This window comes from Schistocerca piceifrons, chromosome 10 (assembly GCF_021461385.2).
Source record: "Schistocerca piceifrons isolate TAMUIC-IGC-003096 chromosome 10, iqSchPice1.1, whole genome shotgun sequence".
Taxonomy (NCBI): domain Eukaryota; kingdom Metazoa; phylum Arthropoda; class Insecta; order Orthoptera; family Acrididae; genus Schistocerca; species Schistocerca piceifrons.
Genome location: NC_060147.1, coordinates 144,491,956 through 144,512,559, shown reverse-complemented (window position 1 = coordinate 144,512,559; position 20,604 = coordinate 144,491,956). Strand labels below are relative to the sequence as shown.

Below are 20,604 nucleotides of genomic sequence, written 5' to 3'. Positions count from 1 at the left end.
TCCTCGACCGGTGCGGCAAGTGAGCGTCGTCACGGCAACGCCACAGTGGCACGTGGCTGGTGTCGACAGACTCGGTACCTGACGAAATACCGTCAGGGAAGGTGTGCAGGTATGTGTGCTGCACAGATTTATACTCGTGTAGTTCTAGCCATTTGGGTGCATACTGTGGATTAAATCACTGAAAAATATCATAATATCCCTTTCAATTAATACACTGAAATAGATCACGCATTATCTGCTCGTCTAAAATAAATTCTGTAAGAGTATATAAGATATATTCACAATTTTTTTCCTGTTCAGTTCCTGTAATTTGTTCCAGTGGAGAACTCACTTATATATATTTAGACTACACTTCATAATCTAATACAGTGCTGTTTACAAAAACACACATACAGCCACAGTGCTGTAAGGCGTGACATTGTGGAATGAAACAAAAAGCATTTTCTGGACGTACCGTCAGCCTAATTGTGACAAGGAAGGGTTGCATGCACTGGGCCAAAGCTGAACAGAAGCACAAGTTCACAACACTTTCAATCTTTCTTTGTATTTTTGTGTTCAGTGAGGTGTATCAAACTAATTCGTACAATGTCCCGAATAAGAATCCCACGCAAATTCCACACCTGTCAGACATCTCCACAAAATACGAAAGTGACGACGAGGTGTGTGTAGAATAGTATTGTACACAGCCGGTAGTTTAATGTCTTGCTGAAGCCTCTTCCAGGGGCCTGGGAATTTTTACACTTGTGTATATGACGAATGGGAAATAGGGGGGTAGTGGTACAGAACAATTGAAATAAAACAACCCATACAGCACGGGTCCAGTTATTATCAGAGAGAAGTTCCCATTTCGCATGTTAGTACTAATCTTGCTGTGTATTTTTTGTTTTTAATATACTGTCATTTACATTAAGAGGTTGTGACGAGGTGTTCAAATTTACATAATTCAAATTTTCAGCCGCGATCTGTTTGACCGATTCTACCGTATCGTTTAAACACGTCACACGTATTAACAAAAAAAAATGGCTCTGAGCACTATGGGACTTAACATCTATTGTCATCAGTCCCCTAGAACTTAGAACTACTTAAACCTAACTAACCTAAGGACAGCACACAACACCCAGCCATCACGAGGCAGAGAAAATCCCTGACCCCGCCGGGAATCGAACCCGGGAACCCGGGTGTGGGAAGCGAGAACGCTACCGCACGACCACGAGATGCGGGCACGTATTAACAGATGTCGAGTTTTCTGTGTACAGATTTTATAACGGAATCACAGCTGACGAAATAAAAAACTGGATCCAAAAGTCCCGATTCCACTTCACTTGGAAACCACTGGCAGGGCTCAGTACTGATCCTTTAAGTTGAGCACAACAGTAAATTTTTTAGGACACGAAGATCTCCGAATTCCCTCTCGCGCGTGTGAACGGCACCGAGGTTTTGTCGGACTCCGTTTCGGGGCTTTCCTTCACTCGAGCAATGTCTTCGTCCCTTTCCGGAGCCCATTTCGTACCATTTTGCCACTAAGTTTTGTGCTGTAGACTTCGCCGGAGGCTGGGATATAACACCTCCAGTCTCAAACTGTCTCCCGGCACAAACAGTTCCGTGAACATTTCCCACGAATTGTGCTCCGCGTAACACTCGGCAACGGATAAGTGCCATTTTATTGCGAGGACCATTTCGCATCGCATTCGACCGGTCACAAAACACATCTGCTCCTCTCACCGATTCGGACATAACGAGACGACGAAGTACTCCGGACGGAGCACACGGGAGACGCACGCGCTCGGACGTGTGGCGGCAGCCGTGCGGTGCGTCGTAATTGAGGTTTCCGGCATTTTCTGTGATGGGCTGTTCTCCTGTTCACTGACGGGCATCAGTCCTGTGTCAGTCTTATAAACATTTCCTGGGAATGTGTACTTACTTTTACACGCACCTATCAGCAGCACAGAACACTGCTCAAATATCGTGCACTTTATACAATTTCATTTTCTCAGACACCTACGAATTCCTGACGGGTGTAACTCACCAGCAAAATAATCAAATCGCAAAGAGGGTGCTCCAAATTTGCAGGGCAGTCGCGGAAATGAAACACACTGACATGCGACACAGGTACAGCAGAGGAAACTGACAGACGGTGCTCACACGCGTGCATTAGGGTTAATGTAAGCCAAAAGCTGTGAAAACTTTACACCTGGAAGGAAAAGCTGTGAAATCTGTACACGTGAAAGATGGAGTGGCTCTTCCTTTCTTTGGGCAGTCAGAGAAGGAAGAGATGCAGAGGTGATTTCTCTGAGGGAAGATTTAAAGCAGTACAATAAGCACAAGACACGTCACACACAAACACTACGTCAAACGAGACAGATAAGACAAATTCGAGTAGTTCCACAACTACGACAGTGCAAAGCGGAGCTTTCTGGTGCTAAGCGACCCGCAGCAGTCGGATCTACGAGCGACAACGGCTGCGGGTGCACGTTTTCACACAAGGGGCAGACGCACACAGAGAGGCAGCCGGCTTCTCGCCCACTCACCCGACGTGTATCGCGACTGGTTCTGCTTACCTACAAGCCGAAACAAATTCTCTGTCAACTCAGAACAGTCAGGAAACGGCAAAATACACTCACAGCAACATTTCTAGTAACTAAAAATTTATATGATCACACATTTGCACTTAATGCTAGGATGTTACAGAGAGAACTGTCCAAGTCTCCGACTGAGAAGAGTACACAATACTGCCGGCAGCCGACGACCAGCCTTCGGTCAAATTATTTCTATGACGAGTTACCGAATTGTTACAAAGTTAACCTTCTGCCATTCACTTCTATGAATATTTATTTCCAGATGCATTTTGACAAGCTTTTTATATTTTTAGTGACAATTATCTGACGTGTTATACGCACTGGCACACAGTGTTTATGTACGAGAACTTCTCTATTCACGACTCGGGCAGTCTGGAGCTCTTGCGTTAGAGGCTTTTGCTGACGCGCTCCTCGTAGAGGCCGAGTATTATCGGCGCTGTCGGACATCTCGAAAGGAGTCTGGCATTCGGTTGGACACTACTTCAATTTTCGTACCTCATATTGTGGAAAGCATTACCCTCCGTTCTTATGTTTTATACAAAAATAAAAATTGCCAGTAAACTGAATTGTGCACTGACCTTTATTTCAAAAAGCACCAAATTTCACATTTATTCCAATGCTGATTCGTCTCATTATGTTTGTTTCATTCTTTCAGTACAGGGCATTTAGTTCTTCCAATAAATATCATTAATTTCACGACTTTTGTGCGTTATCCAATTCCAGAGGGGTGGGTGGGGTTGGAGGGTATTTAGAGGACAACTGTGGATAAGTATATGATAAACCTGGGGGTGCACACAATTGAAATGGGTCTTAAGGTTACTTTCCAATATCACACGTCAGACCTCAAGTGCAAAACACATTTTGATAAGCGGCCAGTGAAAATTTTAATCAAATCACTTCTTAATTATTATTGTGAGGAAAATCACATTCCAATTTTTCTGTAGCAATAGCAGGCACAGAATTACTTTCGCATTGCATTTCGTGCCGAGTACACCCTGCTCTACCCGATATGTCGAGCGCTGTATTTTTTCGATTCTCTAGTCCATTTTGTACGCCACTTTGGTGAATTCTTGTCAACTGTTGCCCTTAAAAGTCGACATCCACTCTCGTGGTCTCTTTCAGAAAAAGTGAACTGCTTTGAAAGGTTTCTGAATCATTTGTCTTGTACCTTTATCGTAGGTTTGTGCTGCCAGTGACATTGTACCCGTTGTTCTCATCCACAGTACGACATTATGGAAAACTTCCACCAGGAACCGATAGCACTGTTGTCTCATTAACTGTTTATACTGTACTTATTCTAGCTCAATATTTCTTTGACAGACTTTGTACGAATATAATAATGAAGAAAATTCTGAGATTATTAAGTCACACAGTCAAGTTCTTCTTGTGCTGTTGAGAGAGTTGAAACATGATAAAATTTGTATAAAAATGTTGCTTTTCTAATAGTGTTAATTTTTCTTTGGGGGCGGGGGGGGGGGGGGTGGAAGTGGAGGAGGGGGTGGCAGGTGGGGGGAGGTGGAGGAGGGGGTGGCAGGGCAGGGCAGCTGAAAACTTTATGCTGGACCAGCACTTGAGCCTGCAACCTCATCATTCGTTGGCAGTACAATACTTATACCGAGTGAGCTATCCGAGCGCAACTCGTGACTCACCCCTCACTGAGTTACTTCCACCACGACCTCGTCTCATACCTCACCAATTTCACGGAAGTTTTCCACCGTACCTCGACGGACGAGGATCTCTCAGAAAAGTATATGTGAATAAATGGCTAACCAGTCTAGGGGACTGTTTCCAGAATAAATATTTCCCTCTGTACCAGTGTCGGTGGCATTTAGAAACATCTCGAGGCACTTGAAGCTTTGAAGTTGGATTCCGTGTCGTGTCAAATTGGCTCAGTTCGTAATGGCGTATCCCATGCGAGGCTTACTTTTGGGTTCGTGGCTCCTGTACAGAGTGAAAGTTTTCATCCTGGAAACAGACCCCTAGGCTATCACTAAGCCGTCACTCCGTGATATCCCATCTCCCAGGAGTGCTTGTCCACCAAGCTATCTGCGAGGCCTGCTGTGAAGTTTGGAAGATAGGAGACAGAGGGGGGAGAGGGGGGGCTGCACAGCTCATTAGGTAAGAGCACTGCCCAAAACAGCCCCGTCAGTCCAAAAAGTTTCGAGATTAGTTTAATAAAAAATATGGAAAGTGATTTTAATGCCTCAAGTTTTCTACATAGCCTCCCACAATTGAGTACAATGCAAAGAACATTTGTACAACCGTATCGAAATGCCAGAAAAGTCGTTCTTCGGGACGTTCAGTTAGTGCATCACAGTGGTTCTAAATAACAATGAAAACAAACAATTATTGATAACATTATTTAATTAGATGGATAAAAAAATCTACTCGCTAAGTGGCAGCAGAAGACACGCATAAAAGACTGTTGTGATTGGCAAGCTTTTGGTGCCAGTGGCTCCTCGTTGTCAGAACGGCTGAAGGGGAAGGAGGAAGGGTGAAGGAAAAGGACTGGATAGGTCTAGGAGAAGGGGAAGATTTTGAGAAAGCCACCCAGAACTGTGGGTCAGGGGAGACTTACCGTACGGGACAACAGTCTGTCTTTCCTTCTCATCCCGTATGGTAAGTCTCCCCTAACCCGCGGTTCTGGGTAACTTTCTCAAAATCTCCCCTTTTCCTAGACCTATCCCGTCTTTTTCCTTCATCCTTCTTCCTTCTACCTTCCCCTTCAACCCTTCTGCCTGAAGGAGGAGTCACTGGCTCCAGAAACTTGCCAATCGCACCAGTCTTTTACGCGCGTGTCCTGCTGCCGCTCGGTGAGTAGATTTTTCATCTATCTAATTAAATAATTTTACTGTACTGGCTTTAATGTCAGTTGCGTCATAATAGTGTCGACCCTTTGTGCGAATTTCAGTACTTTCTCATTTTTTGGCAGGTTCGTATCGATAACGCAGTTTCTCATCACCTGTGACAATTCTATTCAGAAATAATTGTCCACACTGTGCATTTGGATCACATCGCAGAAAGTGTCTGCACGTCGTCGTCTGCGTTCGAAAGTCGAGGTGTGCTCGTGACGGACTTTGCTCGCACACATTTTTCTTTTTCAAAACATTCTTAAACACTCCATTTAGAGAAGCTGCGACTCCCGACGTGACGACATCGGCGCACTACGGTCGCACGTCGTCTACTCGACACTGCCCGCTCGCAACTCGGTGGCCGAATGCGCGTCCGTCATTTACGGTATCCAGCTGGCACTGCAGTTACTGTGCCGGTGCGACCGGTAAGCCGGGATCAAAATTGGCCCCGGAACTTCGCGGGCAGACGCCGTAGGCCAGATACCTAGAACGAGACCCCGTTTTAACCTGACGGGAAGTGTCAAAACGCTTCACCGAAGAGGGAAATTTTCACTACAGAACACCGAAAAGATTACGAACGACAGAGGACTGTAGAAAAATGACGATTACAAAGTGAACGAGAAAGGGGGAATTAGTAACGGTACACTAAAAACACAGAAAACTCACACGTGCACATCGAACCACAAGGAACGATGAGGGGTAAAAGAGAAAATCGTATGCAGATACTGAGGATCTGTTACAGGAGTGAATGTTGGAAAAAGACACAAAGAATTTTAAGAAAAATGTTAGCCAGTTGAAAGAATCGGTTGTCCTTACTCTTTTCGGTCTCCCTAACCCTCAGCCTGAGGTGGTCCCGCATGGTGGGCAGCACGGATGAAGTGTTGGAGGCGAGCTTCTTGAGCGCCCCCATCGTGTACACCCGGTCTGAGATCACCAGGTGTCTCTCCAGGATCTGTTTCACCTGCAAAATAAATACAAATACTCTACAAACGGGTGGCAACACGCCTCACTACATTTCACAGTGCTGCCACATTAGTTCTGTTTTTAGTACTACAATATTTTTAAAAAGGATAGTAATTCTGAATTTACTATAACTTTTTATATTCACATCTTTTGTGTTTTTATTGAAAGGCGTAAAAATTTGATTGCAGTTGTTACATATTTGTACATTTTTGTGGTACGAGTTCTTACCAGGTAATTTATTTCTGATTAGTAGTGTGTCTTAAGACGCAAACAGAAAAAAAATTCGTTCTTTTAAAAAAGGTTGTTTGAAACCCGACGTGTTGACAAAATTCTGTTATTGTACTATCGAGCCCCGGGTGACACAAACGGTGTCGCAATTAGTTTCGACTTCTCGGCGAGGCAGTCCGCGAACGGAAAACGGCCACCGGCCGTCACGAGTGTACGGCAGACGCCCGGTACAATTTTTCGTCCCGGCCGTACTGTGTCCACTCGAGACTTACGAGCTGGTGACTGTGTTCTGTCAGTTTGTGTCGAGCGTAAAGGAGGTTGTCAAATGCCGAAAGAAGGTGCCGTTAGTGCTAATGGTGAACTGGCAGCAAAATTGTGTACATTGAAACACTGCGTAAGGGGTTTACGTAACACGAGAAAGTTTGGCGAGTTTCCGCCAGTTGTGCTGCCGACAGAATAACACTGGAATCGCCTGCAGATATGCGACAAACACGAGTCTCGAAATATTTTCTAGTGCGAATTGCGTTGCCGAGCGTACCTGTCCCGGCACGCAACTCTCGGACTCCTGTCGTATTCCTTCACAGTCGAAAGATTAAATGTCGTGACGTGCCGCGTGGGACACGGGTACACACCTGGTAGGTAAATTCCTTCATGAAGAGTTTGCGGTGCGCTGACGGGTCGCGGACCTCCATTTTTTTCCAAGCCAAATCTCGGGGGACAAAATATGTGAACTTGGTGTGCTTCTCGTCCAGCATCTTGTTGAAGTCTGACATCTCACCGAGGTGGTACGTCTTACTGAAATTCAGTTATCAGTTTTTTAAGACAACCTTACACCAGCTACGAATAAGATTTTAATAGTATGTACACATTTTTAAATGAAATGCAAGACTACGAATTTAGCTCAATGTTCACTTCTGTTGTTTTAACTATCACACAAGTGTGTTATTTCACCACAAAAACACAATTTTTTTTACCAGCAGTGTGCACGTTACTGTGGTTCGATAACACGCGAGTTGATGCCAGAAGCTGTGTTTCTGGGATGAAATGCACACGTAACAGTTAAAGTAACAATGAGGAACTGCCTGTCGACTTCTGTCTCGGATTCTTCGGCCGACTATTTTTCTGACTTTTCGCCAGTACGCTCGGCTGGCTTCGTCGAAGCTTCACCCTCCGTTGCCGGTGGCGGAGTGCAGTCGAGCTCGTGGCCGTGGACTGTAGGTACCCATATGCCCACACCTCAGGACTTTACCGCAGTCATTTCTGGTGTGGTTCTCCTCTCGCTACCTGCAACGGTCCTTCACTGCAGCGCAAAATTCCGGGATCCGTTCTCCCTGAGGTTTTCTTCTTTCATGTCGAGGCTATTCTCACGTTTGTGTATTTCTATAGCTTCGCCGAACGAGTGGGCACGACAGTTCTTCTCTACAGCCAGAACTGTCTCGGCAAATTTCACCGAGTGGTCGGCCTCACACGGTTTCTCCGCCTGCCCCCCCCCCCCCCCCCCCCCCACGTAGTGCCGCTTACGTTCTCCGATCCCTGTATCGAGCGATCGTCTGGTCTTTCCGACACAAAGTCTCCTGCACGTGCACGGTATCAGTGTAGTCCCGACATTGCGAGTAGGCCCTTTCTCTCCTTTGCCGATCTGAGACTCTCTTCAATTTTCTGCGTCAGTTTATAAATAGTCTTTATGCCGTGTTTGTGCAATACGTGACCGATGTCAGTCGGGGAACGTACGGCACAGAGGCAGTACCCGACATTTCTTTTTCCGAGTGTTTGACTCTGTTACACTTCTCATACAACTAGTGGAGTACCCATTGCTCCTTACGACGCTTTCCGGGTGTCGCATCTCGTGTCCGAGGTGCTGCGGCTGGACAGTTGGTCGACACTGGGAGTGTAAGCGGCACTGCCGTTTGAGGCAGGTGGAGAAACTGTGTGAGGGCGACCACTCGGTGACATTTGCAGATGAAAGTTCTTGCAGTAGAGAAGAATTATCACAAGTGTCTATTTAGGGAAGCTATGGACATACACAAACGTGAGAAAAGCTTTGACGATAAAGGAGAAAGCCTCGAGGTGGACGGATCTCGGATTCCAGTGCTGTAGCGAAGGACCACTGCAGACAGCGAGAGGAGAACTGCACCGGAAATGACTGCAGAAAAGCCCTCGGACGTGCGTGAGAGGTACGTACAGCTGCGACGGCAAACCCGACTCCGGTCCACTGCCGGCAATGGAGGGTGAAGCTTCGACGGTGTCGGCCACTCGTGTCGGCAAAATATCAGAAAAGTCGTCAGACCGAAGCCGGCTAAAGAACCCGAGGCAGACAGTTTGCCAACAAGCCTTAACAATTTTGTAAAGTAACAATACTTAAAATAATAGGTATGTTGCCACATTTAATACAATGGAAAATGAGATGACAAGAGTAGGATAGGATTCGAGATGACAAAAAAAAGATGGTAGTCTATGTGGATTTGGTAGTCACAGCTGGTGAAGAACTTCAATGCATTTTCACATCTCTCATCTGTTTCCATTGTCTCTGAAATTTTGAGTTTCTCTTGGCAACAGAATGCCTCACATATATGGAAAGTACCCAATTAATGGAAAGTACCCAATTAATTGAGTGTTTCTTATCTGAAGATTTGAACGGAGTGCACTGAAATGATAATTGACACATGTAGAAGTACAGTTAATTTATGCTGTTGATAAAATATTTGTGTGGGGAAACATACAAACCTCAGTTAGTGATACAGCAAAGGAAACACTTATGGGAAACAGTGGGCAAGATGATCTGGTTTGGAAAGGAATGTGCAGATGCCCTGGAAAGGAGGAAGGAAGCTAGGAGCAAGTGGCGTTAGGGGACAAATCTGGCACAGGACACAGTACAATTTGAGAAGGTCCGAAAGTCTACACAAACAACTCTGAGAAGAGCAAAGAGGAAATATACAGGGTGTTACAAAAAGGTACGGCCAAACTTTCAGGAAACATTCCTCACACACAAAGAAAGGAAATATGTTATGTGGACATGTGTCCAGAAACGCTTACTTTCCATGTTAGAGCTCATTTTATTACTTCTCTTCAAATCACATTAATCACGGAATGGAAACACACTGCAACAGAACGTACCAGCGTGACTTCAAACACTTTGTTACAGGAAACGTTCAAAATGTCCTCTGTTAGCGAGGATACGTGCATCCACCCTCCGTCGCACGGAATCCCTGATGCGTTGATGCAGCCCTGGAGAATGGCGTATTGTATCACAGCCATCCACAATACGAGCACGAAGAGTGTCTACATTTGGTATGCCATGGAATTGGTCCGCCTCTACCAATCCGTCGGTCACCGAATCTATTGTTGAGAAGCGTACAAACACTTTGACTGAAATGTGCAGGAGCTCCATCGTGCATGAACCACTTGTTGTGTCGTACTTGTAAAGGCACATGTTCTAGCAGCACAGGTAGGGTATCCCGTATGAAATCATGATAACGTGCTCCATTGAGCGTAGGTGGACGAAACTAAAATGAGCTCTAACATGGAAATTAAGCATTTCCGGACACATGTCCGCATAGCATCTTTTCTTTATTTGTGTGTGAGGAATGTATCCTGAAAGTTTGGCCTTACCTTTTTGTAACACCCTGTATAAGGTATATCATCACTGCAGCAGAAACAGATTTCAGAGGACAAAAGACTGCTGAAATGTTTCTGAAGATGATGAACCTCTGCAAAGGTCACCAGGCCAAGCAGAAACTTGTTAAAGATTCCCACGATAAGATCCTGACAAATGATAGCGATACAGCTGAGAGGTGGAAAGAGTACTTTCGACAGCTGCTAAATTGTGATGAACCCAAACTGTAGTTTGATTTCCAGTACCTAATTACAGGGGAGAATAAGAGTCCAGGTGAAGATGGAATCTGGAATGATTCTGGCAGGAAGAGAGAAACTTGCAGAAAGAATACACTGACTGATACAGGCAATATGGATCAGCTCAGCTGTTTAAGAGAGTCTGGCACGGCAGAGAAACTCGTCAATTTGATAAAGAGCTGTCTGAGTGAAACACGTGCAAATATGAAGATGGGATATCGCATAACTGAGGAATTTGAAATTGTGACGGGACTTGGACAAGGAGATGATTCGTCTGCTATCCTGTTCAACTTTGCCCTCACGAAGATCGTACGTGAGACCTTCAGAGAGAACGAAGGGATTGAAATCTAAGGAAAGAGACTGGCATACTTAGCCTATGCAGACGACATCTGTTTACTCTCTAGGTCTGAAGAGGAGTTAGAGCAAATGACCAGAGCACTAACGGAGGCTGATAGCAAATTTGGGCTAAACATAAACAAAGCCGAGACAGAGTACCTCGTTATGAAGCCTGATCAAAGTCAGACTGCTGATCATCTACAATCACTGCAAGTGGGATACCAGTCCTACAAAAGAGTGCACGAATTTAAATACCTAGGGGCACGTTCTATCTGGCTGTGAGACACGAAGCATCCAGAAACAGGACTTCCGTAAGCTCCTAGTTTTTGAGAGAAAAGTGGTTCGGAAGATCTTCGGTCCAGTTCTGGATGAAGACACGGGGTAATGGAGGATAAGACACAACCGAGAGCTCGAGGAACTATACCGGCAGCTGAACGTAGTGGGAACTGTCAAAGCCAAATGAATGCAGTAGGCCGGCCACATGGCCCTGATGGAAGATCACAGAAGGCCTCGGAAGCTCCCGGATTTCACAGCTGCAGGAAAGAGACCCCAAAGGTAGACCCGAGAATCGTCGGAGGGATGGCCTCCGTGAAGATTTAAACTGAGCATCAATAGATGTGGACAGATGGTGGACAGCAGTAACGGACAGAATCCAATGGAGGAGGAAACTTGTAGCAGCGTGCAGTCCACTGGGCCTGATCACGTACAACAAGAAGACGAAGAAGAAGAAGAAGATAAAATATTTATTGTCATATCCTATTAAGCTTTTTATGTCTACAAGATTTATGAGTAATTAAGAATTAGCTGACTATATGTGACCTTGTGCAGAATGAATAAGACTCATAACAACTTGTGTAGAAACACTATTCTGAAACCAAAAAATCCATATAGTTTCATCTGAAGAAACAAATTTGATATTGTATCTCTGTGGTTAAACAATGTTACTGCAATGCGATGTTATCTGTTTCATGAGGTCAGAGAGAGAGAGAGAGAGAGAGAGAGAGAGAGAGAGAGAGTGTGTGTGTGTGTGTGTGTGTGTGTGTGTGTGTGTGTGTGTGTGTGTGTGTGTGCACGCACACGCGCAAGTAAAAATACATATTAAAAAGGAAGTGGTAGACCGTGCAGCCTAATCGACCAAACAACCTTTGATTCAGCACCAAATTATTTACTGTGTATGTACAAAAACAACAAAGGTTACAATTCTTGCAATAAATCACTGATTAACATCTAATAACATTGCACATAAATGGTATGCTGCTATTCATGTATTTTTTCGAAGGTATTCGTTATTCTCCTTGCAACTTGACACCTTTCTAATGTTTAGAAAGGATTTTGCAGAAGGAACTTTGTAAGCTTCACTGTGTGGAGAGTCAGGACCATACTAGGCAGTGCATTGGCTAATTTTCATCCTACATATTGGATCCTTCTTACAAAGTACTCTCCTCTGGCTGCTGATGTAAAATTTTTCTTCATTTCCGACACTGTACTGAAGCATACGAGATATATGTGAGGTGTAGTCTTTTAACGAGAAGTACTACATTTCAAATATACAGGTTTATTATGTCAGAAACTGGGTTTCGGAAACGGGCCACGGCTTGATTCCTTATATTTAGCACCGCAGACAACTCTTACATCTCTTACTGAGATTTGCTCCGGTTGTCGCTCCCCAAATTTCTATTCTTCACTAAGTCGAGAAATGCTACGCTTTTACCGTCTCAGTAGCTACTTACTTCAGCATGGGGTCCGTCCGGAGTTTCTCCTTGACTGTCGTGTACGGGACACCCAGTATCTTGTTGATGATGTGCACCATACCGTTGGTGGCGGCTATGTTGGGCTGAACGATGGTGGCATTGACACCGCCGCCCTCGACGGTGACCGTCTTGTTCCCCGCCGGGCCGTGCACGACGTTGAAGTAGAGGTTCTTACGGTCGGCCATCGTCGGAACCTGGAACAGCTGGGGTGAAGTGCCTGACCTCCGCCCTCTACTCTTACGACACCCAGACACCGAACTACACGGTACGTGCACCGGAAGACGCCGGGAACGTCGGCCAGCTCGTGCCTCCGCCGCCGCGACCGTCCGCAGTTTCGCGGCTCCCGTCACCGTACTCAGCAGCTTAAACTATTACCTCTAGCTAGTTCGACAAGTAACTGCGCTCGTTAACGTAACGGGGTGCAGCTGCTGCGAGTCACATTAAATGCACTTCACATCTGTGCACTCGTCACTGACCGTCTGCCGTGTCACGGCCCCAGTCCCTCGGTGGTGCATTTCTGACAGGTACTCGAGTAGTGAAGTCTGCTCTTATTATCAGGCGTGATCTACTAGCTAAAGATGCAGAGAGATGATGAAGAGGTGTTGTGAAGAGGAATTAAAAATGTCTGAAAACGAGCTTACTAACCGATACAGCAAAAGCATTGCCGAAACCTGTAAATGAAAACGTAGCCGAGTTCAACGACGGTTTGAAGAAACTATATTAAAAATGCAGTGACATCTGATGAAATGAGAATTGACAATTTCTCACCAAATACAGTCTGCAATTTACAACCGACTGCACAAACTCCTCGGTGAAGTGTATGGCCGAATGTAAGTTGCACTCCGTTCGTTCGTTACGATAATTTCCGAGTCGAGCAAGTAGACACACACGTACGACTGAAGTGCACAACAGGTGACGGAACAGAACGAGCTCTCGCTCTGCACTCGACACTGAGGCACAGTTGTTTTCTCATTCAAATGGACAGAAGGAAGGAACACGAGAAACCACCTGTGCTACTGCACGGACCTGAACCGCTACAGTCTGCACAGTGGGAGCTTAGTTCTAGAAAGGGAAGGTTACGGGAAACGTCCTGTCGGTGTCGACTGTGGAGCCACTCGAGATTGAGCGATAGCTCATTCGGACTGACCTCGTTACTGAAAGAAACTATGCCACCGCCAACTCGGGGGGAACTGCAGAAGGCGCAAACTGGGAAGTTCAGACGGTGCGCTTCGGAAAACTCGCAGTTCTGAACACGGAGAAATGTCCGAACGAAACTTTTAGGTGACCGTACGAAGTCACCTTCACAAATAATGAGGAATTATTTGCACACAAAATCCGGAGCCATTACGACAGACACGAACGAGCAGTCGTCCCGACTCTTCTTACTAGACGGCGGAAGTACGAACTGGCCGGCTGCTCCCGTGTTACGCGGAGAGGTGAGAACTGAGAAAAGCCATATACGTCCCAATCTACAGAACAAATTTGAAAAAAGTAGCTAAGATAAAAGAGGTAGGAAAAAAAGTAGTTAAGTAAAGAGAAGTAGCAACAAACACGTAGCATTAAAGTTCCAAAAATCAAAACATACCTGTCGGATCTACATGCATTCCGCAAGTCACAGGTGCAGCATGGAATGTAGGCAGTTTGTTCCAAAAGGCAACAACAGTGATGTGAAACAGAAAGAAAGTTATGCAATTTACTACGTCAGGCGACATCTACACGTCAAGTCTACAGAAGAAACAGTACACACAGCACCCGCCACAGTTAGCGTCTACGACACGGCACCGGCCTCCGGCCCGGACGTCGACCGGCACAGTCGTGCGAACAAACCGGCCGACAGTATCCTGTCGTGTGCAGGTGTCATTCCCCGACCGGGAGCGAGTTTCAGTCCCTTTAATGCAGACACGTTTAAATTAATTGCACTGAATGTCATGTAGTTTCACGGTCGATACTGAAACTTAATTCGTCTTTCTGCTACTACTGCCAGATGTGAATCCTCCAAAAATAAATTTAAATATACCGTGTCTCGACACAAAGAGGCAGCCTTTCAGACGTACGGGGCACTCAAAGGCTGTACCGATTCACTGCCCGTGGCAGTGGAGGCGTGGACCACTTTCTCGCACCGCGACCCACTGTGAGTCTACAGCGTGCCTAATGGTACGAGGTGAGGTCGAGTTTTATCACCTCGAAAAAATTGTTACGTAACTGATTTCTTATTTGTTTGCAGGAACGGGAAATTCTGGTGTCCTAGAAAAGCCAAACTGGAATAGTGGGGCCTACATAAAAATGAAAATGGCTCCCCCAGCAGCACGCTACGGTGTGGCACAGGGAATTTGACGTGCCCGGGTGCTGACGCAAACCTGCAAATAAACATAAAACTAGTTACTTAATGATAATTTCAGGAGGTGATAATTAAAACTGTATGACTATTCCCCATAAATAGATTGAGGCGACTAACTTTTACACGCACAGTACCTTTTGTTGCTTTGTAGATATTGGTTATCTGATTTCATCATCAGATAACGACTGGTGTGTGTGTGTGTGTGTACTGTGTTTTCGCTCCACAAACACAGTTGCCGTGGAGCTCGATCGGCACAACTGAGGTTAATAGTGCCCTGAAATATGTGTATATCAAAATGTCGTCAGTCTGAAGCTGTACGATGTCTTGTGTCTCCTGTCAGTTCTGCAACTCCATTCAGCCACAGTGAAAAAATCCGCTCCACAAATGAATAAGAAGATTTTGGCTCCAAAATAATGTTTCTCAGTGAGGCGCCTTTGGCAAAAAGCATATTCCACAGGTCTGACAAGAAATTACGGAGTAAAAATGCACTTAAAATTTGGTTTTTCTGTCACTCTTCCGGTGAGTCAGATGATGCACTAACGAGGATACGGTGGCAGTTCCAAAAGGGAAAAGTTTGAATTAGATTTACTGAAATTAAACAAACAAATAGATGACAACGAAATTGGTAAAGAGGCGGCTTCGAATATATCTCGACTAATAAAACTGATAGGGCATTACGTTCACCGAAATGAAAGAGCGGTATTAGTGGGGACGAAACTGTGAGATCTTAGTTTTTTGTGGCGACATTCTCAGAGAAATGCTTCACAGATTTCTCGTCACGCGAGGTTCGTACGCAACCGGGAGCTTTCGGCTACTTCCTCTGTGGTAGTCGTCGCAAGTTATTTGTAGGCCGTGTCGTACCGAGAAATGTGTACGGTACCCAGACCTCGCGTTGTGGTATAGATGAGGCTGTTACCCTGAGCAGATATTATATTCTCTTTCACTAGCTTCACCAACTCTCGGCCGCACTGTCACTTTCAGACCGAACCTAGATTTCGTACTGTGCTACAGATCGGACACCGCATCCTAGGCTTAATAATCGCATTCGTTATCTACATCAACTTCGGTACACGACCGATGTGGACGAAAAGCAATTTGCAAAGTTCGATTAATTTGTATTTTAGAGGTATAAAGACGTATCCAGTGAAAATCTGTTAACGGGCTGCCTCCACTCGGCACGGAGACGCACTACCGTCGTCTTCTAGACGTTGCGAGCGAGCACAGTGCACGGCTGGCCCTTTTTAGACTTTAGCTGTAAAATCTAATGGCACGTCATTTTGATTTTCTGTAACAATACTGACATTAATTATTGTCTTTCAAATGGAACTATGGTACATCTGGATCCAAAAGAGTAGTTGGGCAAATTCAACAGAATCACTATTTTGCACAGGCCTGAGTAGAAATTACAGAATAAGATTGGATTAAAAATTTTAATTTTTTTGCCAATCTTTTGGTGTGTCAAATGACTCGAGGTTAAAATTATCTGCTGCAGCGAAAGACGTAGGCCAGCTGCGTACCGTCTGCCAGAGGACTTGAACGGAGTACAGAACGACAAATGCCTCCGACGAGCGACAAATGTTGACCTGTGAGCCTGCTCACTGTCAGTGGAACCAAAATCTTTTGGTTGATGTAGACTGCAGAGTTTTCCTCCTTCACCTTTTCAGCAACTCAACATTTCGGCCACTGCTCGGAACTCGTATCCGGGGCCTTCCGGGCTCCTACGGGCAGGTCGATATCTACTTCTCGGACAGAGTGCTACTGCTGCCGGTAGCTGGCCTGCCGATTTCGAGTCCGAGGAAGGAATCTGGCAGGGACATCGGTAGGCGGTCGGTGCTCTCTACCTCAGTCGAGTTCCCCAGTAAACAGTACTCAGCCGCTCGACATCTCCTAATACAGAAGTGAATTTTAACCTTTGACTTCCGGACAATGGAGCAATCAATTTATCAAAAGACAGAGACAAAATTCAATTTTTTAATTCAGTCTTACTATTGAAGACTGTCAAGTCCTACTATTTTGAAGTTCAAATGGCACAGTTCACTTTTAAAAAATAAATTTGATGTTAAAATGGACTGTAGAAACATACCGGGCACTTTTTGATGAGCCGTTAATGAGTATGTGCCAATATGCAAAATTGTCAATATCTTTAACTCAAAAAGATATTTCACGTGAAATTTATGTGCCTCAAATATGCAAAAAAGTATGTCTTTATTTTTCCATCTTTACCAGTACCGTACCATTACGTAGGATGTGGTCTATTCTTATACTGTCTCTGCAGAGAGAGTAGAGACTCTGCTAGGAGCAGTGTGGTCCACTCCTTCTAGATCTCAGCCACACGACCTCCCCTCCCCTCCCATCCCTCCATCCCTCCGCCTGTCGGTACCGTCCGGGCCGGTGCCTTTCCGGATGCCATTCCCGTACATTCACCATTCTAGGTACATTTAATTAACATTCCAACCACCACCACATTAAAAATCAAAACATAGCTTTGAGCAGCCATAATGAGTTTAGTTTTTAGTAAACATTTCTGTAATTCTTTTAGTAAAAGTAAACATTTATTTCAAAACTACATAAAGATAGATGCAAACACTGTACTTCCTAGAATAACAACAGAGAATACAGTCCGTGACAATTACACTTTTTTTTTGCCTTTAGAAAACTACTTCAACATCCACCCCCACCCCCCGCACTGGGCAGAGACTTGTCCTCGACACCGATATCCGAGTCACCAGTTGAGGCGATGTGTCGAGCCTTACAGAAAAACACTACCGAGCAATATCCCTCTGACTAGCTTCTCTGTTGCGCTTATAATATATTTACCAAAAGTCATCCTTCAAAAAGCTGTCACGTTTGTTTTAAAGGAGGAAAGGATCTCCTTATGTGATTGTGCCAGAGGAGGGAGCCCCGACAGTGTGAATTGGGCAGCTGCATTCCCGCAGAGCTTCAGCCTTACCCTCCAAACAGTGTAGGCAATGAAATCTGGATTGAAAGCTAATTTAAGGAAGCTGTTAAACTGATATAAGGTACAAGAGTTCATGCGTTTCACTGTGTAGATCATAAAATTGTCTTGGGGGAGACAAAAAAATGGTATGGGATTAAAGGCATTGCATTTGCTTAGAGGAAGCCACACAGCATCACATTAGCAAATGACACAACAGGAACAAGACTGAATTCGGAGTGGGGAAGTATTAAATAAAGTGTCCTGCAAGGTACAGTGCTACGCCTCCTCCTGTTCTTATCCTATATAAGTGATTTACGTGACACAATGCAGGAATCTTGTAAAATTGTGACGTTTCCTGATCACACAAGTACACTGACTCTCGTGCGACAGTACCACGGTGCGATATTCGGACGGGACTGTGCTCGGCCACACGTGGCATGCACATCTACGGACCGTCTGCGCGGCGTCGAGGTACTCCCGCAGTGGGCAAAATCCCCGGACCGGTTCCCGAAGGGTCACGCACGGGATCGTCTCGGACGTCGACACTGTTCCGGTGCCAATATTTGGGATACCTAGGATCGGTTACGGTAGTCTCGAGCTGGTGCGATTCGGGAGAAGTTGCGACAGCTCTACGGCACCCTCCCCCGCGAAATCGGCGTTTGCGCCCACGACGGAGGGGGCGGAATGTCGTACCGACAGGTGGGCTCGTACTGGCAAGTTCTTCGTAAATTTGACTCGATTTTGTAATTGCTGAAATAACACGATGTACCGCCTCGACCCACGAAGTTTCGTTCAGTTTCCTTCTCCCCTTCTGGTTGCTTCACTTTTTTGTCAGGCAGTGCAGACTGGTGGAGGGTGCACGAGAAAAACAGGACAGGCTTACAAAGGCACGTACCGGGAACAGAAATCGACGTCATGCGCCAGACTGAAACGCCAAATTTGAAATTTCTAAGCGTGCAGCCCGTCAGTGAACCGAGGGGGCACTGGCACGTTAACCCGAAAGCTCAGTTCTGCCCGCTTCGCATTCTGAAACATCTCTCGCTGTGGTGAGCTCTCACCGGGACTGCCGGCACACGTTTTCTCGGCACTGTCGTATGGCACACCTTATGACTCGGTGCAGCTGTGTTAAATTTTTGCAGTGTACCAATATAAGACGTAGAACTTCAGAGAACTTAATTACAGTGATTCCGTCACACCAACTAAAACATTCGGTATACTGTCTGATGTAGAAATTTAAAACACTTTATTGTTCTCAGAACTCATTTCATCAAAATTCTAATCCCTCACTTTGACATCTCGTGCTGATAGGATACGTATGTAACATCTTAAGCCACGTAGATGACAAAATTCTACAGGATGTTTATAAATGAACATCAGGGTTTTAACACTTTATAATATTTATTATATTAAACTTACAGTTATAAATTATATGTCAAATGAAAGAGCAATCAGACAGTTTTACCAAGAACCTTGTAAATGTTCAATGTGAGCACCATTTGTCACGTGGCACACACCAAGTCTATAGCAGAGTTCTTCCCAAATGCTGATAAGTGTGTCTTCAGTGATTGTAGCAACAGCTGTTTCAATCCAATTTCTTAATTTAGGGAGGTCTGCTGTTAGCAGAGGCACGTACACACGATTCTCGATGAAGCCCCAAAGGGAAAACTCGCGTGGTGTTAGGTCGGGTGAATGTGGAATCCGTGCAAAGCGAGCCCTGTCATTGGACCCCTTGCGGTCTATCCAGTGCTCGGGTACAGTGGAGTCTAGCGGATCGTGGCAGAAACAGTGCGCGCTGCGCACGCACACTGCTGCCAAACGTAACTGTTTGACTTGCTCTTTCATTTGACATATCATTTATAACTGTAAGTTTAATGTAATGAATATTATAAAGCAGTAAAACCCCGATATTCATTTATAAACACCTTGTATAACAGCAACATTGACACTGACAGTGGCTGCCTATTACACTGTATTTCCGTGTAACCCATCAAAACTGTGTGTCACAATAGTGTGAGGTAGATTTCGTGTACTACTTATTGTTAACAACCACATATAGCTGTCAAAACAAATTCTTAAGTTTCCAAGTAGCTCTAAGCGTGTGCTTTGGGTTCTGAAGTCGTAATACTTCTATGTGTGACTAAAGGATTTGACTTACTCATTCGTCAGTAACCGATTTTAAATGTTATGTTGTGTCCATCCCCAGAAAAAGTCATACCGTTCACAAATGCTGGTGTTCGGTCACTCCTGATGCGACTGTTGACTGTATTTCTGTGTGTTGCTTTTAGGAAGTACAGCTTTATCATTCACCACACTCACTACAATTATCCATTCATAAAAATGCTTATAACATGTGACAAATTACAGTTTCTCTACATTACATTACATAAGAGTAATTTCATACTTCAAGTAACAACTAAGTCAGCAGTACAACAATTTCTAATTTTTTTGCAAATGTGAGCATATTCTTTGGATTTCTAATTGACAGATAAAAATATTATTCAAACCTGAGTACATTTTACATTACTTATTTTTACTTAGGTGTCAAAAATATTGCAAATAATGTAGCATATTAATGTCATTCTACCACTGCACCAAAAGTGAAGAATTTTAGAGAAATGTAAGTTCTTTTCAAACTCACTTCACCCGGGTAGTCAGAATGGAAAATAATTAAACGCGCCAAGTCGAGCAGCTCCTATTTAAGCGCCAAGCTGCGCTACACTAATGCAGTGGAGTACAGATATTGTGGAAACAGTTTATTGCTATTGTATGCAGA

The 20,604-nt window shown here is 44.8% G+C and overlaps 1 protein-coding gene across 12 annotated transcripts in view; it reads right to left on the bottom strand.

The window, feature by feature from the left end:
* Positions 1 to 20,604, bottom strand: part of LOC124719084 (fasciclin-1) — a 656,083-nt gene that overhangs the window by 15,243 nt on the left and 620,236 nt on the right. For 7 of the 12 annotated variants that reach the window (XM_047244768.1, XM_047244767.1, XM_047244764.1 and 4 more), the window contains 5 exons: positions 14,141 to 14,149; positions 12,535 to 12,749; positions 7,252 to 7,414; positions 6,245 to 6,389; positions 2,529 to 2,558 (listed from right to left, as the gene is read on the bottom strand). In XM_047244768.1, the coding sequence (XP_047100724.1) occupies positions 2,529 to 2,558; positions 6,245 to 6,389; positions 7,252 to 7,414; positions 12,535 to 12,749; positions 14,141 to 14,149 (562 nt within the window). Of the gene's footprint in view, positions 1 to 2,528; positions 2,559 to 6,244; positions 6,390 to 7,251; positions 7,415 to 12,534; positions 12,759 to 14,140; positions 14,150 to 20,604 lie in introns of all 12 variants that reach the window. The other 5 variants (XM_047244774.1, XM_047244775.1, XM_047244765.1 and 2 more) reach the window with 4 other exon arrangements.